The 22,625-nt window shown below is 43.1% G+C and overlaps 3 protein-coding genes across 7 annotated transcripts in view; 2 read left to right on the top strand and 1 right to left on the bottom strand.

Annotated features, from left to right (window-relative positions):
- Positions 1-4,060: 4,060 nt before the first annotated feature.
- Positions 4,061-7,236, top strand: LOC109855805. Of its 4 annotated transcripts, XM_020430413.1 has the most exons (5): positions 4,200-4,281; positions 4,603-4,729; positions 4,979-5,166; positions 6,364-6,570; positions 6,656-7,236. In XM_020430413.1, exons 2-5 carry the CDS (start codon positions 4,688-4,690, stop codon positions 6,921-6,923), a joined length of 705 nt encoding a protein of 234 aa, XP_020286002.1. In that variant the 5' UTR covers positions 4,200-4,281; positions 4,603-4,687; the 3' UTR covers positions 6,924-7,236. The 4 variants fall into 4 exon arrangements, with proteins under 4 accessions (XP_020286003.1, XP_020286002.1, XP_020286004.1 ...); XM_020430416.1 differs by lacking the exons at positions 4,200-4,281; positions 4,603-4,729; positions 4,979-5,166 and adding exons at positions 5,815-5,832; positions 5,936-6,255 and having other exon boundaries at positions 6,656-7,226; XM_020430414.1 differs by lacking the exons at positions 4,603-4,729; positions 4,979-5,166 and having other exon boundaries at positions 4,061-4,281; positions 6,656-7,226.
- LOC109855806 (centromere protein F-like) lies at positions 7,098-8,105 on the bottom strand. 2 transcript variants are annotated; one of them, XM_020430418.1, is made up of 3 exons: positions 7,856-8,105; positions 7,358-7,770; positions 7,098-7,247 (listed from the first exon to the last, which is right to left on the bottom strand). In XM_020430418.1, the coding sequence occupies exons 1-3, from the start codon at positions 7,908-7,910 to the stop codon at positions 7,122-7,124; spliced, it is 594 nt and encodes a 197-aa protein (XP_020286007.1). In that variant the 5' UTR covers positions 7,911-8,105; the 3' UTR covers positions 7,098-7,121. The 2 variants fall into 2 exon arrangements, with proteins under 2 accessions (XP_020286007.1, XP_020286008.1); XM_020430419.1 differs by having other exon boundaries at positions 7,379-7,770.
- Positions 8,106-9,076: 971 nt separating this feature from the next.
- The window catches only part of LOC109855802 (heterogeneous nuclear ribonucleoprotein K), an 86,866-nt gene continuing 73,317 nt past the window's right edge, over positions 9,077-22,625 (top strand). The window contains exon 1 of the mRNA XM_020430408.1: positions 9,077-9,205. The gene's annotated coding sequence lies outside the window, so the exon portion shown is untranslated. The remainder of the gene's footprint in view (positions 9,206-22,625) is intronic.

Raw genomic sequence — 22,625 nt, 5'->3', positions numbered from 1 at the left:
ACGCTGGTTAACAATCCACTTTAGGTCACCGGGGTTCACGTGTTTCGCCGATGATAGACGAAACGACGATCGCTTCCCAATAAACATCACGTTCACCTCGCGATGGAGAGAAAGATGTACGTGACGTCTCTCTGCGTGCGCGTCTCGGGAGATTCTCATTATAGAACGACTGAACTTCGTTTCGGATCCATATTTAGAGTTCGCGCTCGACGTTTTGACATTACGCGAGACTCTCTCGGCGCGCGATGCGAAATATTCGGAAAAACAGATGAAAGAAAGGTAACGCGCTACGATAAACGTCGCGCGAATCGCACAGTCTTTATCGTTAAATATCGAACTTATTCCCGAGAGCCAAAGTGTAATTATTCAATTTGAAATTTTAAACAAATAAAACTCTTCGATACAAAGAGATGCGGTCGGGATAAAAATCGCGCGAGTGATCGTGATCGCAACGAGCTCGATATACAAATAAGATTACGACGTCACCGCGGGGAGCTCTCGAAGAACGATCAAGGATATTCTTTGAAGAAACGGCCAGCCCTTTTAGCTCGTTATCCGCGCATTAATCTATTTAGCTGCTCGTGTTATATGCCAGAGGTGAAGATTCATCGGCGCGAGAACCTCTCCGAATTAGTTCGCTACTCCTCGAAACGTATCGAATTCCGTATCCGTGCGCATCCATGCGGCACCGAAAAAAATTAATTGGAAGGAAGGAAGAAAGGAAGAGAGTAAGCCTGTTCGTCTCTCGCGACTGATCGTCTCTCTGTCCACGCTCGAATAAATTTTCTACGGATCCCTCGTCAATTGCGCAAGGATGATCTTTCAATTCCTCTGATTTAGCCATTTTTATTAGGTACCTGCGAAAAAAAAGGCGCTGAACAAAATCGGTTCAAAGTTGCGCAATAATATTTCACTGTTCGCGCCTAACGAGTTAATATACACTCGATTCGATCGCCGTTACAAATCCATGCGGACTTTAATCCGCAATGACTTGCGGACTCGATCAAGAGTTCCAACACGGCGTATCGCGGAAGTGTATTCTGGAGCTTCGTTATTGAGGAGCGATATTTAATAAGGAGATAGCGCAGAAAGCGGGAGCGTGGTGCTCCTCTCTCTCTCTCTTACTCTCTCTCTTTCTCTCTCTCCGCTCTCTTTCTTACGACCTCGTGCACGCGATCGCACTATTTCGAAAGAATAGGTGCCTGCGTCGGAGGTCGATGATGAGGAAAAAAAATCTGCGGTCTCTTCTCGGTGGTTCTTCTTACGCGTCGCGGTGTCCTGACGCAACCTCCTCTCCGCGAGAGACGGAGCAAAAAAAGGAAGAAAGGAAGAAGATCGCGGATCGGTGATTTCTATACGCCTCGCGCACCTGGGGATACACAGAGGCGATCACGAACGTTTATGTTTATTGCAACTCGCGTTCCAGACCGGCGCGCGATGCCGGGGGTGCGCGCGAGCAGAGCGCAGAAGTCCGTCATAACTCGCTAATTGCGTTTGCCGAGTAAAAGGATTTCGATTGCACGGGAATTGCCGCGTATCTCGCTTTCTGTAACGCGAAATTATGCGGATGGTTTCTCCATTTAACATGGTGTGCCCCCCTATCGATATATTCCTGATATTCATCGATAATTGACGTGTATAAATATTTACGCACAATTCGTTTGTTAGGTAATAAACTCGATCTCCCAAGTTTCCGACGTTGAAATTTGAAATACACGCTTGTGTCAATAATTTCGAGATAAATATATTTGGATACGTAATATGAGAATCGATTTCCTCACATGCGCGAAATGCTAAACTTAATTACGTGCCAATTTGTGCTCGATCGTGTTGCGAATAAACGGAAAATACATAAGAGATCGTTACGTCACGATATCCCAGCGTGTATACCATTTTCGCGAGTCGCATAATTGGGATGCCTTGTTACTTTCCGTTAAAACTTTCCTTATAGAACTCGCATTCCGTCATTAATGGATATTGTGTCTGCGCGTCTCTTGTGTTACTTCATTTTCATACTCTCTCGCCTCAGATTGCTACAAAATAGAGAACGGCTTTATTTTATTGCCGGCTAGTATCTTCCCACGATCATCTCTCTCGATATGTACTTTCTACGGTACATGATGGATGTTTCGCGCTGAGAATGATATACAGGACGTTTCAGAGCACTCGAGAGAGGAAATATTATTTTACAGTGTGCAAATATTTCAATATTGTATTTGCCTCGTTTTAATATATTTTGATTAATCGGAATAATATTATCTGTAACGAAACGTGCGCAATGATTTTCTGCTCGAGCAAGCTCAATATTACGAAGAAGACGTGATCCATCATGCGCAACATGAGCGAGCACTTGCGCGATTGCGTCAATCGCGTGTCGTTCGCGACGTTCAGAATTCGAAAACGTGTCGCGGAATTTCGATCTCGGTAATCGTTATATGTCGCATATCGATCGAAGCGGGGGAAGAGAGAGAGAGAGAAAGAGAAATGATGAGCAGATTCTCTAGGTTGCACCAACGATGCCCTCCTCTAGCGCGCGCGTTGGCGAACCGAGTGAATGGGTGCTTCGGATCTCTCGGTAGCGCGAGGTGAGCCGAGCAAAAGAAAATATAGTTCAGGCCGCGGCGGTTGCATAATATAACTAAGGCGCGTCGCAACGTCGCTCTCCGTGCTCTCAAATCGCGCGCGGCTTCTTCTTCTTCGGTCCGCCGCTTTACGTTTACTAGGCACTTACCCAGAAGGGCCGTGTGCGCGCGGGCCTCCTCTCTTCTTCGTCGTTGTCGCTGACATTTAAGAAGCGTAATGCGACGGGGTGCAGTAGCTAATTCAAATACGAAGGCGTCGTCGCTTAGGAACGATCCGATTTTGCGTCATAGAGCGGATCCGTTCGTCTTGGAGCGCTGCGCGCGCGAATACAAAGAGGAAGTTTGCTCCGCGAGAGGATCGTCCGACGAATGAGATGATTTGCCGGCCGAGGTCTCGCCGGGGGTGAATCCTTTCGCCGCCGACGACTTTCGTCGCCCCGAAGCGAGAAATCGTTGAAGCCGATGAAGAGCAAACCTCTCCGCGCGCTCGTTTCCCGAGCGGTGACGCAACTCGCACGCGCGTGTACAACTGATTCCAGAGCGATTAGGATGAGAGTCTTACCTGAAATTGTTCAACATATAAAAACTCTCTGTATCTCGCTCTATTCGTGCCTCTCTCTTTGTTATTATTCTGTTATAATTTAATTTCATTCAAAAGTTGCGTCGTTCAGACCTTGGGATTTGTTAGAGCAATTAGCGCAATTGCGGATAATATTATCCCGATAAAAAAAAAAAAACAACCAGTAAGGAATAAAAGATTCTTTGTCTTACAAGGCAATCGACAATTAACAGCTGCTTTTTAAGTACAACAACACAACAGATTCCTTCGGATAACAGCACAAAAAGAAGCAGTCAGTTAATCGTCATTACGCATCAACGGAGTAATTATATTGTGTATTGACGCGCGATGCTGTAATCGCATAACAAGGATTAATTAGCTATCCTGCACTTTCGATATCTTCTGGCAATGTACGTGCGTATGTAGAACTTTCGCCGTAATCATTAGCAAACATTAGCAAATAGTTCGCACGAACTGAACTCCATTGATCGCAAACCGGTTCCGATTGTTGATCGCTTCGAAAAAAGTGGCATTGAGTAGAAAAATATAAAAGGGAAGAAAGTGGAGTGACATAATTTCATCAGCGCAAAACGATCTTATTGGTTGCGCTGGTCTTTTGTAAACGTCAAAATAACATACCAATTACAGACCGCGTTCCAAACGTCATTGTCGAATACTGAAAACACAAAAATTTCAATGCCAAGTTTTATTGGGTGATTCCTCAAGAAGTGACTTCGATCGAAATGTTTCTTGCGACAGATCGAAAAGCGAAGTTTTTATCGATCGCAATCGATTTCAAAAAATTTACGACGCGGCCACTCCACACAGTGCCGCCAATGAATTTTGAAGCACCGCTGTAGTTGGCAGCGCCGAGCGTTCCGAGCGCCATCTCTGAGTCGTTCCGTGAACTCGCACCGTCGGCATTCTTCCGAGCGGTTCAAATCCCATCGCACGCCGATAGCAAAAACCGTTAACTATGAGGCGTCGTTGACGGCTCGCTTTGTGATCGCGCGAGAATACCGAGACAAGACGGCCGCGAGAGGAAATGGCGGAGGACGGAGAAGCCGGGTGTCCAAACAACGCGCGGTTGTTCCAGATCGCCGTCACCAACAGCCTAAGGAACATCGCCGAGTCCGTGAGGTGAAGTGAGCAACTTGTCGGAACGGACAACGCGTGCGCGCGAAACGTCTTTCGAGATTTTGGCGCGCGCGCGATTTATTCTTTTTCCTTGTCCCTTCAACTCAGACGCGCTTAACCTCTTCTGATGCACGCGAGTGTTCTCTTCCGCGAGCTCTGGTTGCGCAAGAAATCGGATCAAAGCGCAATTCGAGCCTTCGCTTTTTTTTGTTGTAAAAACCGTTCCAACTTGTAACGTTGTTTCTCAGTTTTTTGTGTCTTTTTGTCACGTTCTTTTCGCGGGTCGGTAGAAACTTTGTTTGTTTTCAGAATTTTTTTTTCCAGATCCGGTTGTGGTGGCATCCACTTTGCAATTCTTGTGTAGCACGCGACGCGCAATAACAGCTATCAGAAGTGTGTCAAGTACGTCATGCGGTTGAGAGTGTCTCAAGCAGCATCCCGTTTGCGCTCCGTAGGATTTTCGATTGTTTTTGATACCTAGGTTTTTTTTTTTTGCGATTCTCGGACAATGTTTCAGTAATTTTTGTTAACGGGCTTTGTTAACGTGTTACAAATTTCTCACACAAATTTATTATTGTAAACACAACGCGTTTGTTTGTTACTTTGGATAATTTAACGCGTGTGTGAATAAAATAATGTAAAAAAATCTGTGTAACAAGTAGCCGACAATTGGCGCAAAATTGAAATACTCTTATTTTAGACAAATCGGCACGGGAAATCGTTTTGTTCGACGGTGGTCCAGCGAATTTCTTTTACGAGCGGAATCATTACTTTTATATTGACGCGGAGCAACGGGTACCGAAAAACAGGACGTGTGGAAGGAGGGATCGACGTCGTCGATGACCCAAACGTGCCGCGGCTCGGTGTTACTCGATGTCATTGGCCTTTGTATGTAATTCTTTGACTCTTGTGGTCTCGCGTGTCCGTTGTTACGTATCATATATATGTATATACGCCTCGTGTCAAATCGCGATCGTCATCGCGGTCGCCGGTGATCCACCGTGTCTTTGATCTCTTTTCGACGTTAGCCGTCGCTTCCAGGAACGCCTTCCCCTCGTGAGAGTCCACTTGACCTTCGAGGAATTCCACGAAACGTTCGAGGAAACAAAGGACTGAGGCGGGTGCCGGTCATTCGTGTCGTGCACGCGTCACGCGTTCGTGCGTGCTCCACGCGGCACAGTCCGGGAATTGGTATCCTTTCGGCATTCGAGCGGCCGCCGTCGTTCTACGCAGTCTGAGTAATATACTACTTAGTCCACGTACGCCGATATAAATTTCTGACATTCAAACTGTTCCGATTTCCGATTTCGTGCGAGATTTGTTAACGAAGTGTATCGATAGGATTTGGAGGTTTGTTAATTATGTAAGCGAATCACACACACAAATCGATCGCAGAACCGCGCAAGAAGCGTGCTTAGTTAGGTCTGGACTAATGCAAATATGTAGCATTGATTTCAAATTGCACCAGTCCCGGCCTGATTGAGTATGCAAGAAACAACGTTGCCCAATCGACGTTGACAATGCGCAATTGTGTATGACAGTCCGAAGATCCAGGTAAGTGGCGCTTTTCGCGCACATGGAACAATGTGCGAAAGTTGCGAAAATAAACGTAACGTCTCCTCTCAGACGTTTAATTTTTTTTACAACTTCCGAGTAGCCGAGTAACAACGTCGGATCCTGTGCTCTAATCATCTATTGTATGCTTATTACAATAACGGCGTGATTAGAACTTTGTCGAACAGTGTCCTTTGTGATCGAAGAAACCGCTGTTCTTTTGTCTCCGCCGTCGGAGACAAAGAAAAATTCGATCACCACGCGGAATCCATGAAGCAAGAGCCGTATCTTACACGTATATCACACGTACGCCGCATATGTCGCTCAAAGGTCGATAAGAGGCGCTTTTCTGCGAAACGAGATAAAGCGAATAGTTCGAAGTCGCGTAACGTGCAAGCTCGTATTGAGTTTCCGGATGACGCCGTACGTTATTATTAAGAGTTGATTTAGCGCAACGGGAAGCGCATTCATTATCTTCGTTCGCTTAACCAGTGACACGTCGTTTTCGTTATGTTTTTGTTTTTGTTTTAGCGAAAATGAATTCCTCGAAATCCTCACGATCCTCAAGTCGAATCCCAGCACCGCCAAAAAACTGCACAAAGCCATGATGAACGAATTATTCAAGAGCATGAGCAATGACTTGAACGACATAATGAAAGACAACAGTTTGCAAGACGCGTTTGCAAAAATCGAAAAATTCTTGGACGAGAGCACCGTGTCCTCCAACGAAGACGCATGGTCGGTGATGATAGATCGCGATCGGAAGATCATCTTAATTAAAATCATCTAAATTTGTATGTAACGTAACGTTTTCTGATTACAGGCGTCCACCGGGAGATATAACGGCGCACATGAGATCCCTGGACGCGCACAAGATCACGGAAGCGACCGAGGAGCTGGAGATACGAGTGAATCAGATGGAGAGAGAGAACGAGATACTGATGGAAACGATCGCGAAAGGTAGATCGCGAGTGCGCGTCGCGAACGACAATATGAAGAGAATTTCGGATCGCGCGTCGGTCGCGCTGCAAACGTTAGAAAAAACGCGCGAGCAATTAGCAACCTGTCTTAAAGCGATTGACAGCGAATAGAATCTTAAGATCTCACTTTTTAAAACACTGTACATAAATGTATATATGTTACATAACTCATTTGTATATTGGCAAACGATAAATTAACGATAAGTATAACTAACTGTTAAATAGCATGTTTTACATCAGATTTATATAAATATTAAATCTATGATATATTTTTATATACAAAGTGCCATTGATCACAAATTATGTATCTTAAATATCGTTGTCCCTATTGCGACGTCCGAGAACAGCGTCTATCCGTTGTTTTATATCTTCCGGACAAGACACTAGGTTTTCTGACTTTGTTCTCAATTCCTCGAACAGATTTATATTCTTTTCCTGTGTAAGAAAAGAGACAGGATTTCAAAACTAAATATATATGTATTAGACGCATTTTTGTACATTTGTGTGTGATAATTTAAACGCGATCGACATAAAAAACTATTTACTTCTTGTTCCGCGATCATGACCTTTACGCGAGCGAGCTTCTTGTCGTTTTCGTCGGCGTGTTTTTTCAATTGCTTTATCTCATCCATCAATGTCTTTCTTTGCGTCGCCAGTTCGTTCGTTTTGGCGCGAATCGTTTTGTCCAAATCTTTGAAATCCGATTTCTTTACGCACGTTTCGTAGTTGAGGTGCAAATCTTTCAGACGCTCGTGAAGAATTTGCTCCTCCAATTGCGTGTTATTTAACACAAACTTCGCTTTGTGCTGCATTCGCTTCGCGTCGTCTATTTCCATCTGCACGCTTTCGTACTTGTCGCGGCAGCTTTGCAACTTCGATTTGTAATAATTGATCTTGCTCTCCATCTGATGGAGTTCGCTCTCAAAATCGATACTCGTCATACTAAATTCGCCGGATTCTACGTATCAATTTTTATGATCAATTTATCGTCTCTTTTAACACGTTAATTAAAACATTCAATACGTGACAATTGTGAGAATTACCTCCGGCGTATTGAGTTATTCCTGTAAAATCTATATTTAATGTATCGTTATCCATGTTAACGATGCGGACAATTTTTTTCCGGCTCAAAGGATTAAAATTGATCGACAATATGGCGGCAGGTGTTAATTTTCGCGCATTGCGAAAAAAATTAGGCCGTGCACTAACGCCCTCTCGGCAAATATTTTAGCGGTTGAAACGCAAAGTGCTGATGGTATATTTAGATGGTAACATGCGTTAAAAAATTGCGGTTTGTTATTTTTTATTTTTCTTTGTTGATATCATCATTAGGACATATTGATAATCAAATTATATGAAACAATTTGTAATTAGTTTGCTTCCTGTGGAACAATTTTTGTTTCCTTTTTATATTTTATATATTTTTTATTTTTGAATATTCTTGTCTCTTCCGAAGTTGGCTAATCGTCTCGATTATTTCGATACTTCGAGAATCGCAACCGATAGTTTGGGAAGTGCGTTCAGTCACCAACTCACTGTTGCAGATCGCGGACCAAAATTCGAGACGCGCTTTTGCTTTTCTCGATTGTGTTTCCGTCTAAAAGTGAATCTCGCTCGCAAAACATTGTTCGCGAATTGATCGGATTGTGTCAAATATTCGTTCGATACGTAAAATATCACGTTGTGGTTACTTGTGATACTTGGTGTTGGCGATCTACAACTTCGAGAATCCACTGGACAACACGACGTCCATGTTTGATGTGATCTCAAAATTCGGAGAAATATGGCAACAGGTATGCTAATTTATATATCGTGGTATGATGATTAATTAGGCGCGTCGGTTATGCAATTTCGTCATAATTATATTGAGATGTACATATTTTATATTGTCTCTTTCTCTTTCAATTTCTGCGTCAATCACAGCATCAAGTTGCTCGTTACAAGTTGCATTTTCTGTAATTAATAGTTTTACTTTTTCTCTAAAAACAAAGAATAATTATTTCGTGACATTTCTACGAGAAGTGCAAGCAAAATGAGCGAGAAAGAATCGGTATAAATTAGCAATTCGTTGTCGACATCTCGATTCGAACCAGTCGACCAAGATGGCGGCGTCGCGCGAAACGGGTTCCCGCGTAAATCGGCGCAGTCGCACGAGCAATCGAGCTCCGCCAATCGACTCGGCCAACATGGCGTCGCGAGTATCTCGCTCGAGTTATCGCAAGATGGCAGCAGCTTGCGATCGCTGATTACAACGCACCCGCGGTTCGCCATTGCGACCAATTGCGACGTGATTGCCGAAGTTTCGTGTTTGTGCGTCGGAATTCGTCCGGGTTACATTGGATTTGTTCTACGGCGGATTGCGAACAGAACAGGGAACAACACGTACGTAGCAAGTAAGTTGATAATCGTGCTCTTGTCCGAAAACGCGCGCCGATCGGCGACCGACGGACGCGGAGAGTCGCGCGCGGAACGTGATACGTCACGCGTCGTGAGGACGCGTCGCTTCCGACCGGTGGGACACTCGTTTCCTTTTTTTTAACCGTCCTTCCGGAGGGGTTAATTTCGATCGAATCATTGACACGTCGTGGGACACGTCGCACGCATCCTCGCCGTATCTCTTCGCGTTCGATCGCGATCGCCGTTTACTTCCAATCCTGACGTTCAGATTCTTTCTATTTCAATGAATTTGTTTCTTTTTTTTACGTAGAATATCCCGCGTATAACGACGCGGTATACGCCGCTCGTGTACGCGTTGCGTTTTGGAGGTTATACACGCGTATACTCCAGCGACACGCGATACGACCCCGCGTGAGCGCTTTGTACATGCGACGGCAGAAGCTTCGAGTCGATATCTTCGGTAGCGTGGATACTTTTTTTTTTTTTACGTTTTTATTTATCGCATTGTCACTCGGTGCGCTTCACTAAACCGCGGTATAGTAACCGTTAACGCCGATTCTGATCATAACAATTAAAATAACTGGTTCGTAATTGCTGATAAGTCGCACAAATTTGTAATATATTTTTCTTTTTAACTTATTGAGTAAAAAAAGTGTTTTTCTCACTGTCGATGTGTATTTTTATAAACCGGTTATTTTGATTGCTTTCTAACATAAATAGATACTATGTTTTTCTCATTTGGAAAGTTTTGGTGTTGATAAAATAATATACGTATGAGATTATTCTAATAAAATATTCGCGATATTTGGCGTGAACGTATATAAAAAGAAACAAATTGGTTTTGAACATTCTATTTTTTACGAGACCGTTTAAACTTTTATATTATTATTGCGTTATCAATATTCGAGGAATATTGTTCGTCAATTAAAATCGTATCGTTGTTTTTCAACCATAGAAAAATCTCGTATCAGAGCGGACATTATCTCGCGCGATAAGCAGTAGAATGACGAGAGCGTTGTTACGCGCGAAATGAACATTTGTTCGTAGAATATCGAGCGTTTCTAGAATTTTGTAACGAAAAACACAGAGGTTCGTTTATGTGTAGATTCGATAATTCTTGAAATTTAATTTTTCCGAACGAAGTTTTAGCAACTAACGCGACCCGTTGCGTCATGCGACGCGGATATTTCCGACGAAACATGTTTATCGTCACACGACTTCGTCGATTTTTTTTTTTACATAGAAAATTATCGTTTTTTTTTTTTCACTCGTTAACGAGAACACGAGGTTTTGTATCTCGTTTGTTTAAAGAACCGTGGCGAATATTATCCTGGCAATAACACCGCGAATACAGAGGTTTTCGTTCTTTGCGAAGATTGTCTCGCACAAGCGGAGAAATATGAAGCTTTTTTTTTTTTTTTCTGGCACACTCGAGCGGGAAACGTGTTGTTCCGCCAATAAATCTGTATCGAATGTATTTTTATGAGAGCGATGTCTGCAATCGGACTATGGTTGAACAACATCTCGATTTTCAAATAAAAGTGTTCTGAATTTCAAAGAAAATACGATACGCGTTGATTTTATGTCAAAAGTTGTCTAAACATAAAGCTCTATAAAAGATACTCAAAATAGTAAAAATATACAACGTAGTATATGTCTTAAAAATTTACACATATAGATTTTTAAAATTACAACAAAATTTAGAGTTACGTTTATAATTAAAAATTAAGTTTCAATAGTATCGCAATTTTCTTCAACTGTTCTTGAACACTATGTAAAATTTGTGTCTTCTACTGAAAATAATAATTTATTGCGATACTATTCGTATCTGTGTATAAATATGTACGTTGCGATATCGCAGAATACGCGCGGTCGGCTAAAAATTCTCCGAGTAACAATTCTATTAATAGTCTTCAGTCTGAAAGAAATTTTTATCTCTTCGCGAACACAGTCGTTTGGGAAGCGGCATACTTCTTTTTTTTTTCCCAGTGATACAACTCGAGCTTTTCTTCATTATATCTCGCGATAGCGATAGAGCGACTCGATTGTACGTACAATATCTGCTACGCATTACGCCGAACGGAACGTAAATATGATGAACCGAGCTTCTCGGACTCGTACAAAATCGGAATTTGCTTTGGCCTCATTTTGAATCATAAGCTGTTACCCGAAAACTTTCAACCGATCGATTCTCTCGTCTCGCTCGTTTTGCTCCAAGGTGCTAAGTAACTTAAAGTATATTAAATTGTTTTCTCTCAGCAAATAATTTCCAATTAATTTGCTTTTGTTATACGAATCGTTTTGTTTGAACTGGCGGCAAACCAACAGATTCGAAACTTATGTGCGCATATTGACTTCTCAATAACTCTCGATCCTTTTCGTAATTCGACGATCGCTCGTTTAAATGAGAATTTGGAAGGGATTACGGATTCGTCGCGGGTCCAGTGGAAACGTGAGCTCTTTATTCGTCGTTGGCGATGGATACAAGGGGGCAGTTTGGGCTAGGTCAAGCCGAGGTTAGTTCGTCCCCGAGTGGCAATCGTGGAGCTGAGGGTACGAGAACAGGAGAGGAGAGGGATTAGCTCGGCTGTTTCATCCAATTTCTCGGAGGTGGGAAGGAAGGAAGGAAGGACGGACGATCGGGGGTGGATTTCTGCCGACCCTCCTCTGCCGCTGCCGCCGCCGCCGCAGCACGGCACAATGGCACAACAAAGCGTTACCAGGGTAACTGGCCGACGGAGCGGTTGCCATCACAAAACTTTCCAACTTGTGATTGCAAACATTAACGTCGCCCGCGTCGGCACACGCGGATTCACACGCACGACAACACGCCGTTCTCACACGCTCGCTTGGCACGCGAGCGCGCGTGCCTGGGACACGCACTTTGTTGTTTCCACTAAATGCCGGGTGGAAAACGACGACGACGACGGCGGCGGCGGCGGCGGCGACGCGGCGAGACCTGCAAAACAGGGGGAGGGGACGGACAACGTGACGAAGGGCGCTTCTTTGTGAATCGTTATGGTTCAAGGTGTATTTTTTTTATTACCGCTTTGTAGGCTAAACTTTTTTTTTTTCTCTCGTCCGGAGAGGAAGCGTCAGCCTTTTGTGATGGCAGGTGCGCTGACAACGTTAACGTCCGGCAACTCGGGATGTTAAGTCAAAAACTTTCACATCTAGAGTGAAAGAATTTTATAAATACGACGAGTGCAAGAATTTTATAAATACGACTTTGCACGTTTCATTGAGTCTCGAAAATGACTGAGGGGATATTCTTGAGTAATGAACCACTTTTTCCATCGACCCTGTAACGTGAAACGTTAAGGAGAAACAATCAGGCGTTGAATCAATGCAATCAGAGACCGATTGTTGCTAAACACAACTTTGCTAATTCTGGGTCTTGAGAAAACACACTTTGTGCGAGTTACGGTTAGCCTTGATTATTTCTCTTCCCGCGCGAGTTAGTCTCAAGATTTATGCAAAAGGGATCGACCGTTGCTGCCGCCGCCGCCACCGCCGCCGCTGGTCAACCTTGATTATACTTTTATCACTTGAAAGCAGGTCCGCCACTTTCAGCGCGTAGCGCTCGTCGTAACACTGACACCGCGCACGTATAATAACACGTGGACAGGGGCAGATTGACCCAGTTGCTCGCGTAATTTTACAATCTAGCTTAGCGACTTCGCGTTTTTACGCTAAACAGGTCGCGCGACGTCATTCGCGGCCGACGTTGATATTTTCCCACGCACGATGTAATCAATACGAAGATAAAAAAGAGAAGGAAAATGAACAGAATTATAGGTGAATTTGTATTTGCAATCGCAATTTGCAATAGCGCGGCTCGGGATTGGTCAAAGATACACTTAGGTATCATCTATACGTTTTGCAGGTCGACAAAGTTGCGAATATAAAATTGAGTCATCCCGGAAAACAAGATGGAATTACGTCGTAGACTACTATGTAGATTCGTTTATTAAATACGGTGCGCGGCGCGTGCACCATAAAATATGCTCGTAACTTCGCCGGCATGTTAAGAAATGATAAGAAAACTCGGATGCTCTAGTTTCTCGCCCCGCGGAGGGTTTAATTTATTTTATTCGCTGCGGAAGACCCGCGACTTTAATAACGGCTGGAAGTTTTGTTATCTCGCGCGCGCGATGAATGACGAAACTCTTAATTAAATATTGGAAAAATATAGAACTTCTCTCTCCCGCGCGCATCGTAGATACGTCTCACCCGACAAAATGAGATATTTTTGTTTCCGTGACCGACGAACCGTTTCGCCAAGCGATAAATTAATTTGTGTAATTCTTCACTTCCTTCTACGCACAATTAGATCGTTTGAGTTTCCTCTCTTTCGAAATGGAAAAACTTTCATATTTGCTAATTAAATCCGAGCAGACAGATAATAATATTTTTTTCTCGTAAATTGTAATATTTGTTAACAAAAAATAAAGATGACAGAGTACTGATTTTATCGGGACAGTTCCGATTTTTATACAAACTTTTTATATCGGTATACATACAATAATAAAATACGCGTAAAAATGTAATAACTTTTTGCTGTTCTTCACGCTTTATGTTTTTTGATTTTTTTATTTTTAGTTATCAAAGATTAAGTGTTTATTCTGGAATCGACGTTGAAAAATGTGGTTATTTTAATAAAATCCATTTTATTATTTTCCAAATTTTGCTTAAATTTTATATAAAATATTAGTAAAATAATAAAGTGAGAAAAAAATAAATATCTGTCGCTAATGGATCATATTCAGCGATCGCTTGTCCTATTCAGTTCGTCGATATCTCTGTTTTTATTTATTTATAACTGTTTTATTTTTACGAGTTTTGCGATGACAATTCACGAGTGCGCTTTTCGCAGGCCGCGGGCGAAACAATACGTGTCATCGATTTACACACTTTCGCGTTCTAGTTAGTAATTTGTTCGAGGAAAACGGGCGGCTAAGTAAAGTGAAACCGCTTCGTGCAAATGACACAGATCGAAAATAGAATAGACAGTGTGTAGTCAACCTGATAAGGTGTTGCTCCGACAGCTGTTTAGATCATTTATCTTGCGCGTCGCTGTTTTGTCTCGTTTCTCTTTAATTTATTTGTTATTTTTTTTTTTGTTATCTTTGAGTTTTCTTTCTCTCAATCTCTATAAATAAGCAAAACCTTTGTAAATCCGCGGAAAGCGCGCAAGAAATTTACGAAGCAATATCTCTTATGTTCGAATGTCCCAGTTACAATCCCATTTGTTGCGCACCAATACCGGTGTATCTAATTACAACGACAGGCGGGAATTCATTACTCGCGTAATTGCGCGCAATCGACTCGTGGTTGCACATCTATTCGCCGTGCGCTATTTGTGTTCTGTATTATCTTACTACTGTATTAGCTATTCACGATCGAGCGCCATTGAAAGTCGAACGGTCCGCGTGATTATACCGAATTGTTCGACGCGCAAAAATTTCACGGAAGCATTTTGCCGTCAAGAGGCAACGATCTCTCGCCGGTGTTTTTTTTCTTTTTTGACGAACAAAGATTCCGCACGTTGAAAGGGCGACGTTAATCTCCATCAATATATCTCCGGTTAATTAGTTTCTCGTCGATTCCGTACGAGAGGGTGCGGAATATAATCTTGTTTATCGTTTTCGAGGACGATTGCTCAAGAAAATTGCGACACCTCTATCAGCGGCATACCTCATCGCGTCCCTCCGCGGAGTTTCCCTTTTTGAAATTTCGTTCCCCTTGCGTCCTTCGTCCGTCACCACCTTCTTCTGCTCCCGCCGACTCGTAGTCCTTGGAGTTCGCGAGAGCACTTTTACGACAAAGGAATGCAGCGGTTTGCCGGCGGTGTTGATCTATCTAGGTCCTTCCCGCGCGCGCATGAAAACGCCGCGTGGTGCGTAGTTTCTTCTCTCGTCGCCTTCTCTCGACTTTGCACGACGCGAGGTTAAGCGAGATTAATCCCGTCCCTCGTTAATTTTTGCCATTGCGACGTCGAATGGAATTTTATTGCCGCCGCTTTAATTGCACGTTCTTACTTTCAATCGCGATGCTTCGCTCACACTGTGAGCAAAATAATCGGCGATAATCGTTAACACGTGTTTACTCTCTTCGAGACTCGAAAAATTGTTTCTTGTTAAAAAACGAGACAAAGCAGTAGCAACGTTTCACTTTCGAGTGTGTGTGTTACTCATAACGAAATCATCATCGACCTAATAAACTGCGATCGCTGCGTGTCTCATTAATCATCGCGTAATACGAGCGGAATGAGTCAAGTGTGAATTGAAAAGGCTTAGTTAGTGTGATGCACTCGCGCGGTGCAGGTGTTGTTTTACAAGCGCGCGGGTAGAGCGCGGAGAGGATAATATTGATGGCATGCCGTGTTGCTTTGAAACAAAAAGCGGCGTCATGTAGGGATTAGCCGGGAGAGGATTGAGAGAGAGAGAGAGAGAGAGAGAAGCGAATGTGATCTCGCGCCCGGTGTGTCTGTCGGATTAATGCCGTCCGTATGTATGAGAACTATTAAATCTGATCCCCGCCTTGCTGGCGTCCAGACAAAAGCCATTTGCAATTCTACGTGTAATAAGAATAATAACTGCAACGTGTTTATAGAAGGTGTGTGAGCACACGAGCGTGAATTGGTATTGATCATTGGTGAACTATTGCCAATCCGACCTGCTGCATGTTTGCGATTCGCTATCCTCGTTCTTATCGCAGTTTCTTCACTTCGCGTTGTCGCAAAAATATCGTGTGATCGTAACGCCGCGTGTAAGAAAAGCTACAAGTCGCAAGAAATCGACGTGCGAGATACGAATGTATCAGGAATCGCATAAAATTGTTACTTTTTATGAAAAAAAAAAAGTATTAGCAAACACGTAACTTTAAAATTATTAGTCTTGAAGTTTTTTGCGCTGATATTGCGTTGTTAAAAATGTTTGTTGTTAAAAGTTTATTCTTAACAAACACAAGGAACAACTTGTTTGGTTACTTAAAATTTCATAAATAAAAAATTCAAGTAGACTTTATCTTCTACTTTTTTTTTCATAGAAAAGAATACATATAAATTATTGATATTTTATAACTTAAAAAAATGTTAACAGTTTTGTTTAATTCTTGGCGCATAACGAAGGACGTTAGAAAAATTCTTCTGTTTAACGTGTAAGCGGTTAACTATTTAAACAGTAAAAAAAAACACCTCAAAGACAGCGGATTGCAAAGATCGAGTATCAACACCTAAGTTTGTTCTCATCTTTCTTGTAAATGAACGTCGAGCGTCGCGCAACTTACGTCGTCGTTTACGTAACGCCGGTACGCGACAGACCACACGATCGAGTCACTTGCATGCCAGGTGCTGTGTTGCTCAAGGTAGGTATCTTCTGGGAACTGGTTGTCAGGCGAGGCACGCGCAAATCGCGGTTAATGGCTCCGATGATAAAAAAAGTCGCCGGGTGTCTTTTGAGGTAGTCTTAATTCAAATTGATAGGCCAATTTGCTACGTTAAACGTGACGCTCGCTTTTGTCGCTAAAATAAAATTAATTTATCATAAAGAGAAATACGTGTGTCTCATTAAATATGTATTAAGAGAGATAAAATAATATCTACCATTTTTATCTATTATTAAGTCAATAAAGATATTACAAATTGATAGCTTTCGTGCGTGGTCGCGTTACAAACTGTGCGCGCCGCTTCTTGTCAAGTTGCCACAAGAGACACTTTGTTGTTCCTAACCGACTTGTTCCAATTAAGAACTTCCGGCATTAGCCGTTCGACCGTGTTTGTCCGAAGTCGATGAATGGAAAAGCCTTAGACTTGAATAATTTGTACCCCCGAGGCGTGTTTCTCTATGATCCTTATCGCGCTCTGTATAAATGCTTTTACGCGCTATCAGTCGATCGACTTCTTGCCGCTGACTTGAGATCTCGAGACGATAGCGACAATTGAATGAACCTGACGATGCGGTAGTTTTGTAAGAAAAAAATTGCAACAATTAAACGCTTCACTAATTATCATATCAACGAGAAAGTGAAAATTACGTCTCGGTTTTTTCTTCTTTGCGCGAATACGTTTTAATTTGTTGTCGTGAAATACACGGCTTGTCGAGTCTCTTCCTCCGCGCCTCGAATTTCAACGGGGGGGGGCCACGTGGGCGTCGAGTGTGTATCGTAGGCTCTTCTCCGCAAGTACAATGTGTGTGACCACGATGCAAATGCGGAACCTCGGCTCTAACGTGTCAGGTTGACCCTGAACTTGGCATTCGGCGACCCCCCGATCGGGAAACGCATCTTCCTCTCACTTTCGCGAGTACGAAACTTTTACTTTTGCACACCGGGATTCTCCCTCCCCCGTTTACGTGTGTCCTTAATGCACGCAACGTAGGCCGTAAAAGAAATAAAAACAACAGCTGTCGGTCTTTTCTCCGCTTGTTTCTTGAATCCGGATATTTGTCGCGGTAACTTTATTTCTTAGAAATTTAATAACAAACTTGTCTGCGACAATTATCAACGATTATTTATGAATCGTCGCGGCTTCGATCTCTTCTCTAAAAAAGAAAAAAAAACATTAGCGCGAAACTAATAATACGCGATCTAATTTTAATTTTGCCGACTCGATATCAATGGGCCGGCGGTTTAATTCATAAAGTCGGGACAGCTGCGACAACAAACGGTGCCAGGGAATTTCTTGGAGTGTGACGCTCAATTGTTCCGCACGATCTTGGCACACTGACCGTGCAATACCGCAATAGATCTGAATCGAAATCGGGGTTTACGCACTCACGACGCACTAACAGACCGCGTTTCAAAAGAGTTTTTCGCTCTAATATTTGAAAGTAATTAATTAAACGAATTTTCTCTATTTGCGTGTCTTTAGCGCGAACGCACGCGCGTCTTAATTTTTTCACGAGCGTCAATTTCATTTCACGTCGCCGATAATCAGCTTGTTCCCAACGTGTTCGCGTGATCGCGTGTCGTTCCGAAGAAGTAATTAAATGGTCAACTCCTACAGCCATATCTGATGTCCGGGATTTGTCTCTGCTTTTAGATAAGCCCGCCTGGTATTAGAGCGAAGTTGTACACTCCTCCCCGTTTCGTGTAGTAATACTCTTGAAAAAAGAAAAAAAAAACGACGTTCATTAAGCGCCTGCTTTATTTCGAGGCCTATCTCTGGAATGTAAATTATTTCGCCTCGTTGCGAGGAGGGACAGACGCGCAGATAAGAAGTTATATAACGAAATTCGCTTCTTATATTTTCTGTAACATCCCCTTTGTTAAAACAAATCCGCTAATCGTGCGCGATGTTCAGGCAAAAAATTTTTTTTTTAATTAAAGAGCAAATGAGCGAGAAAAGACGCAAAGTTGTATGTGTTATTTTAGTTCGAGAAAAAATTCTTTATGTTTATAAAGAACTTGGACTTTGAATGTCAAACATTTAGAAAAGATCTCGTTGTGTTCGTGTGTATACGTAAAATCATACATCGCTTTGTTGCGTACGCAAGATCGCGCGAGTGAATAACAGCGCGTATTCCCGAACAAAATGTCAAAGTTAATAATCGATGGGAATAAGGTTTGCTGATAATACCGCACGCATATATGGGGAGAGATTATTTGAATCGCCGCTTGCCCTTTCGCCAACTTCGAACGTTTTCAAATATGTTCGCGACCAAGTACCTCGCATGTTCGTGCATTTCGTAGTTACGAGCGAATAATAATCGCGTACACACGCTCGTGTGCACCTCGATTCAACAACAAGCGGCAGGTACTTGTGAGAACAAAAGACCGAGCGGCGTAATTGGAGAGAAGACAAGAGAGACGTAATGCCGATTGACTTTCGATCGTCCGGACAACGACGCGAAAGATCGCAAATTAGCGGGCGCAAAGAATCGCGATAAATAAAAATTGTATGTAACGCGAAATCAAGAAACTCTTTATTTGCCGACGTTTCGTAAATTAAATCACGAAGTTTCACAAAAAGGGAACAATCAGTTTCCGAATTAAAAATGAATCGAATTACGAAAGAAGCGAATCGAGTGGAATTCTTCCCTGGAAATGGATCCCGCTCGGCGAAGGGTTAAATTCCTCCCTCCCTTTTTTCACAGGTCGATCGCACTTGAATGGTCCGGTAGAGCATCCGAGAAGTATCCTGACTTCGCAATAATTCTTCCCCCTTCCTCTCATTCTCTCTTTCGCCATTGTGTGTGTGTGTGTGTGTGCGTCTCGCTCATCGTCTCTCCGTCTCTCTCTCTATCGATCTGTCTGCGAGGCTGTGAAAGATGCCTAGGTGTGCATGGATCTTAATCTCGCTTTGTTATCTTTTATCGTATCTGCTTCTATCGCGATAAATTCTTTTCTTTCTGATTTTTTTTTTATTTTTTTTTTATTTTTACATTTCTCTTTCATTTTAATTTTTAATTATATTTTGATGCAAATATATATTGCATGAATTGCTTTTGATTATCATTGAGTAACGAGACTCTTATTCGAATATTCAGACCGGACGAAGAGGACGAGAAAGAGAAATAATGTGTGAGGGTCAAAAGTTTAAATCGCGCGTCGGTTTCCGCATTGCGGTCCGCAGTTTACGCGCGCGATCTCGTCATTCGGTTCGCTCTCTCTCTCTCGTCTCTTCTTCATATTGCGCGTATACCTCGCCAAGACTCTCTCGAGGTTCTGACGAATATCTCTCTCCATCTCTCTCTCTTTCTCTCTCCGTAGCGACACGGTCGGGAATAGTTCACTCGCGGAAGATAGAGCCTTCCGTGAATTATTAAGAGTGGCGTGTGCGACTCGCTGCAGGCAACGTGGGGAACATCGTCGTCTTCGCGGAGTCGACGTGTCGCCAAGACGGGAAACCGCCTCTCTTTTTCTCTCTCCGTCTACGCCGAGCTAACCGTGCCGGCGTTTAATGTTACATGAAACGATCGGTTCCGGACGAGCGCGTACGATCTAAAATTCACGCGGTCATTCTCGCGTTGACGTATTTTAAAAAACGAAAAAGAGGACCGATAAATTTTCTTCTACAAAAAGAATTTATTTTTTTTCTCTCAGAGCGTCGATATGTTCTTTTTACTAGACATTGATACTTCTTTTGGTTTTACGGCCATTGAAAATTAGTTGCTCTATAAAAAGCATTTCCGTTCCGGATGACATCAATGCGCGGAGCTCCATGGATTATCGTTAAAACGCAGCAAGAGAGAGAGAGAGAGAAAGAAAGAGAGAGAATCTGAAACAATTAGGAAAGTAGTTTTTTCTGAAAGGCGCGAGTACATGTCATTCTCGTCTTTTATAGCCGGTCCGAATCGTACGCGGCATCGAGTTCTAATTGCGACGTTCACATTTAACGAAGATCGCAATGATCACACGTCTTCGTTGAATCCTCTTCACAGCATCTGTCAAAAGATAGATTATAAACCGATGCTTATTTAAGAAAGCGGCGCGTTAATAGCGAAACGCTTTATCTCTCGCCATCACGAGATTAAAGAACGCGCGAACAACGATACCATGTGTTTTTACGTGAGTGAGAGAAGCTTTGAATGGAACGAGCTTGACGAATTCATTTGTTTGATCTCTAACGAGCGCGTCACGCAGTCGTTCCACTGCACCTCTTTGTCTCCCACGTGATCTCGTTCGGTGCATTAATTGCATTACGCGACCGTCCACGCGAGGTGCATTCGAAACTGTGTAGATGCGCACGATATGTAACCTAATCTGCGCGGGTAGCAATTAGAAGTTTTGCTCGTAACTTTCCATCGAAAGTATTTTGGGAAAATTAAGAAGCTGAACAAATCGATCTTTTACCGAAATCGGCGTTTTTAATGTCTCTTCGTCGATCGATTATCTCTCGTCGATACGCGACTCTAAATTACATCGTAATCCCTCGCGTGTATGTACACACGATATCTAACGTGCGCGTTTTTCCGTCCGCGCGACAGGCCTGCCGAGATCGACGCGTTTAATTTATGATATGCAAGAACGAAATTACGTGATTTGCAACCGTGTCCGGGCGTGTGACGTGGGGAGCGTGTTTCCCCCATGAGGTGGATCGACTCTTTATTAGGTCGTCGTTTTTTTTTCTTCTTCTTCTTTCTTTGTACGCCGACGTCCGGACGCCGACGCTGAGGCTGCTGTGCACCGCGCGCGCAGCAGTGGCGTACTCACGATTACCTGAAAATATCCTCTCATAAATTTTCCAACGGCCTGAATCCTTATGTTCGAAGTCGCTCGGTACGTTGTGTGCAACCGCCGCGTCCTTTGGCAGTAAGTAAATTACTTCGAAGGTGAGCTGCGCGTTCTATACATGGTTCGCAATGCTGGATTGCAAATGAATCTTATGCCGCGCGTTAAAACGGCGTGAACGACGGTGAAAAACGGTGTCGATGGAATAAATTCAATCGCAGATTGCATTAATTTATTTAAAAATATACCGGCAATATATTGACAAATGACGCAACTGCAAAAAAAAAAAAAAAAAAAAAAACGTTCTTCTAACAAACAACAACACTCTGACGATTGCCCCCTTCGTTCGGTATAATTTGTTCTATCCGTCTGTATACTTTCACCGCGATTTCCCATTGCTTCATTGCTTTTGCAGAAGGTACGTTTAAAATAATTCCGCAATTATATTGGCGGTCTTTGAAAACTTATGCTGCGTAATAACGTTTTGCGACTGTATAAACGTGTGGGTAGGATTTCGTGCTGCGTGACATGGACTTAAAGCCGCGGACATCATAGATGCAAGAGAAAGAAGGAGGAGGAGGAGGGAGGAGGCGGCGACGGCGGCAGCTCGGATAAACCGTCGAGGGGAGGTAAAAGGAGAAGGAATATCAAATATGCTAGGACAGATGCAGAGTCCCACAGTAGTTTGCCATTCTTGCCGGTTTCACTCTTTCCAATACTAGTTCCCTCTAAACGTTTTCTCCTCTCCCCGTTTTCCTTCTCTTCCTCTCGCAAGTTGCGCGTCCGCCACCCTCTTTATCCAGCCACCTCTGTCCTCCCCCCTCTTGTGCGGCCTCTCTTTCTTATTGTGCGTCTATGTTACCTCCCTCGCGGAGCCCTCTCGATCGGCCGCTGTTTTTTTTTTCCTTCTCTTTCTCACGTAATTACAGTTTCCACTGTTGCATGCACGCGGATATATACTCGTCGTGTGTAGCTCGTGTGGGGGCGGCTCGGGGGAATACTTTTTTTTACGACGCTCGCTTCGGCTCTTTCTTTCGTGACATGAAAAAATTCACGTAACAAACGTGTGTTTTATTGTCCGTTTATTCGCCAAAAAAATACGATTGAATTCTGCGATATTAAAAATTTCGCGAATAATGAAAAAGATTGAATTTTCAGAACGTCATCTCGCGTATTTGTGAACTTATAATATATCGCAGCGCCGAATCGAATTTCGCGACAACGAGAATCATGGTTTCTGCG

This window comes from Pseudomyrmex gracilis, unplaced genomic scaffold, assembly GCF_002006095.1.
Source record: "Pseudomyrmex gracilis isolate BER0280 unplaced genomic scaffold, ASM200609v1 scaffold_99, whole genome shotgun sequence".
Taxonomy (NCBI): domain Eukaryota; kingdom Metazoa; phylum Arthropoda; class Insecta; order Hymenoptera; family Formicidae; genus Pseudomyrmex; species Pseudomyrmex gracilis.
The sequence above is the reverse complement of the archived record's forward strand: the minus strand, read 5'-3'. Positions and strand labels throughout refer to the sequence as shown.

Coding starts and splice junctions, on each gene's coding strand:
- LOC109855805 (XM_020430413.1), top strand. CDS start 4,688: ATGCGGTTGAGAGTGTCTCAAGCAGCATCCCGTTTGCGCTCC. Junction 4,730..4,978: donor CAGCATCCCGTTTGCGCTCC/GTAGGATTTTCG, acceptor CTCTTATTTTAG/ACAAATCGGCACGGGAAATC. Junction 5,167..6,363: donor ACTCGATGTCATTGGCCTTT/GTATGTAATTCT, acceptor TTTTTGTTTTAG/CGAAAATGAATTCCTCGAAA.
- LOC109855806 (XM_020430418.1), bottom strand. CDS start 7,910: ATGGATAACGATACATTAAATATAGATTTTACAGGAATAACTCAATAC. Junction 7,771..7,855: donor AATAACTCAATACGCCGGAG/GTAATTCTCACA, acceptor ATTGATACGTAG/AATCCGGCGAATTTAGTATG. Junction 7,248..7,357: donor TCATGATCGCGGAACAAGAA/GTAAATAGTTTT, acceptor TTTCTTACACAG/GAAAAGAATATAAATCTGTT.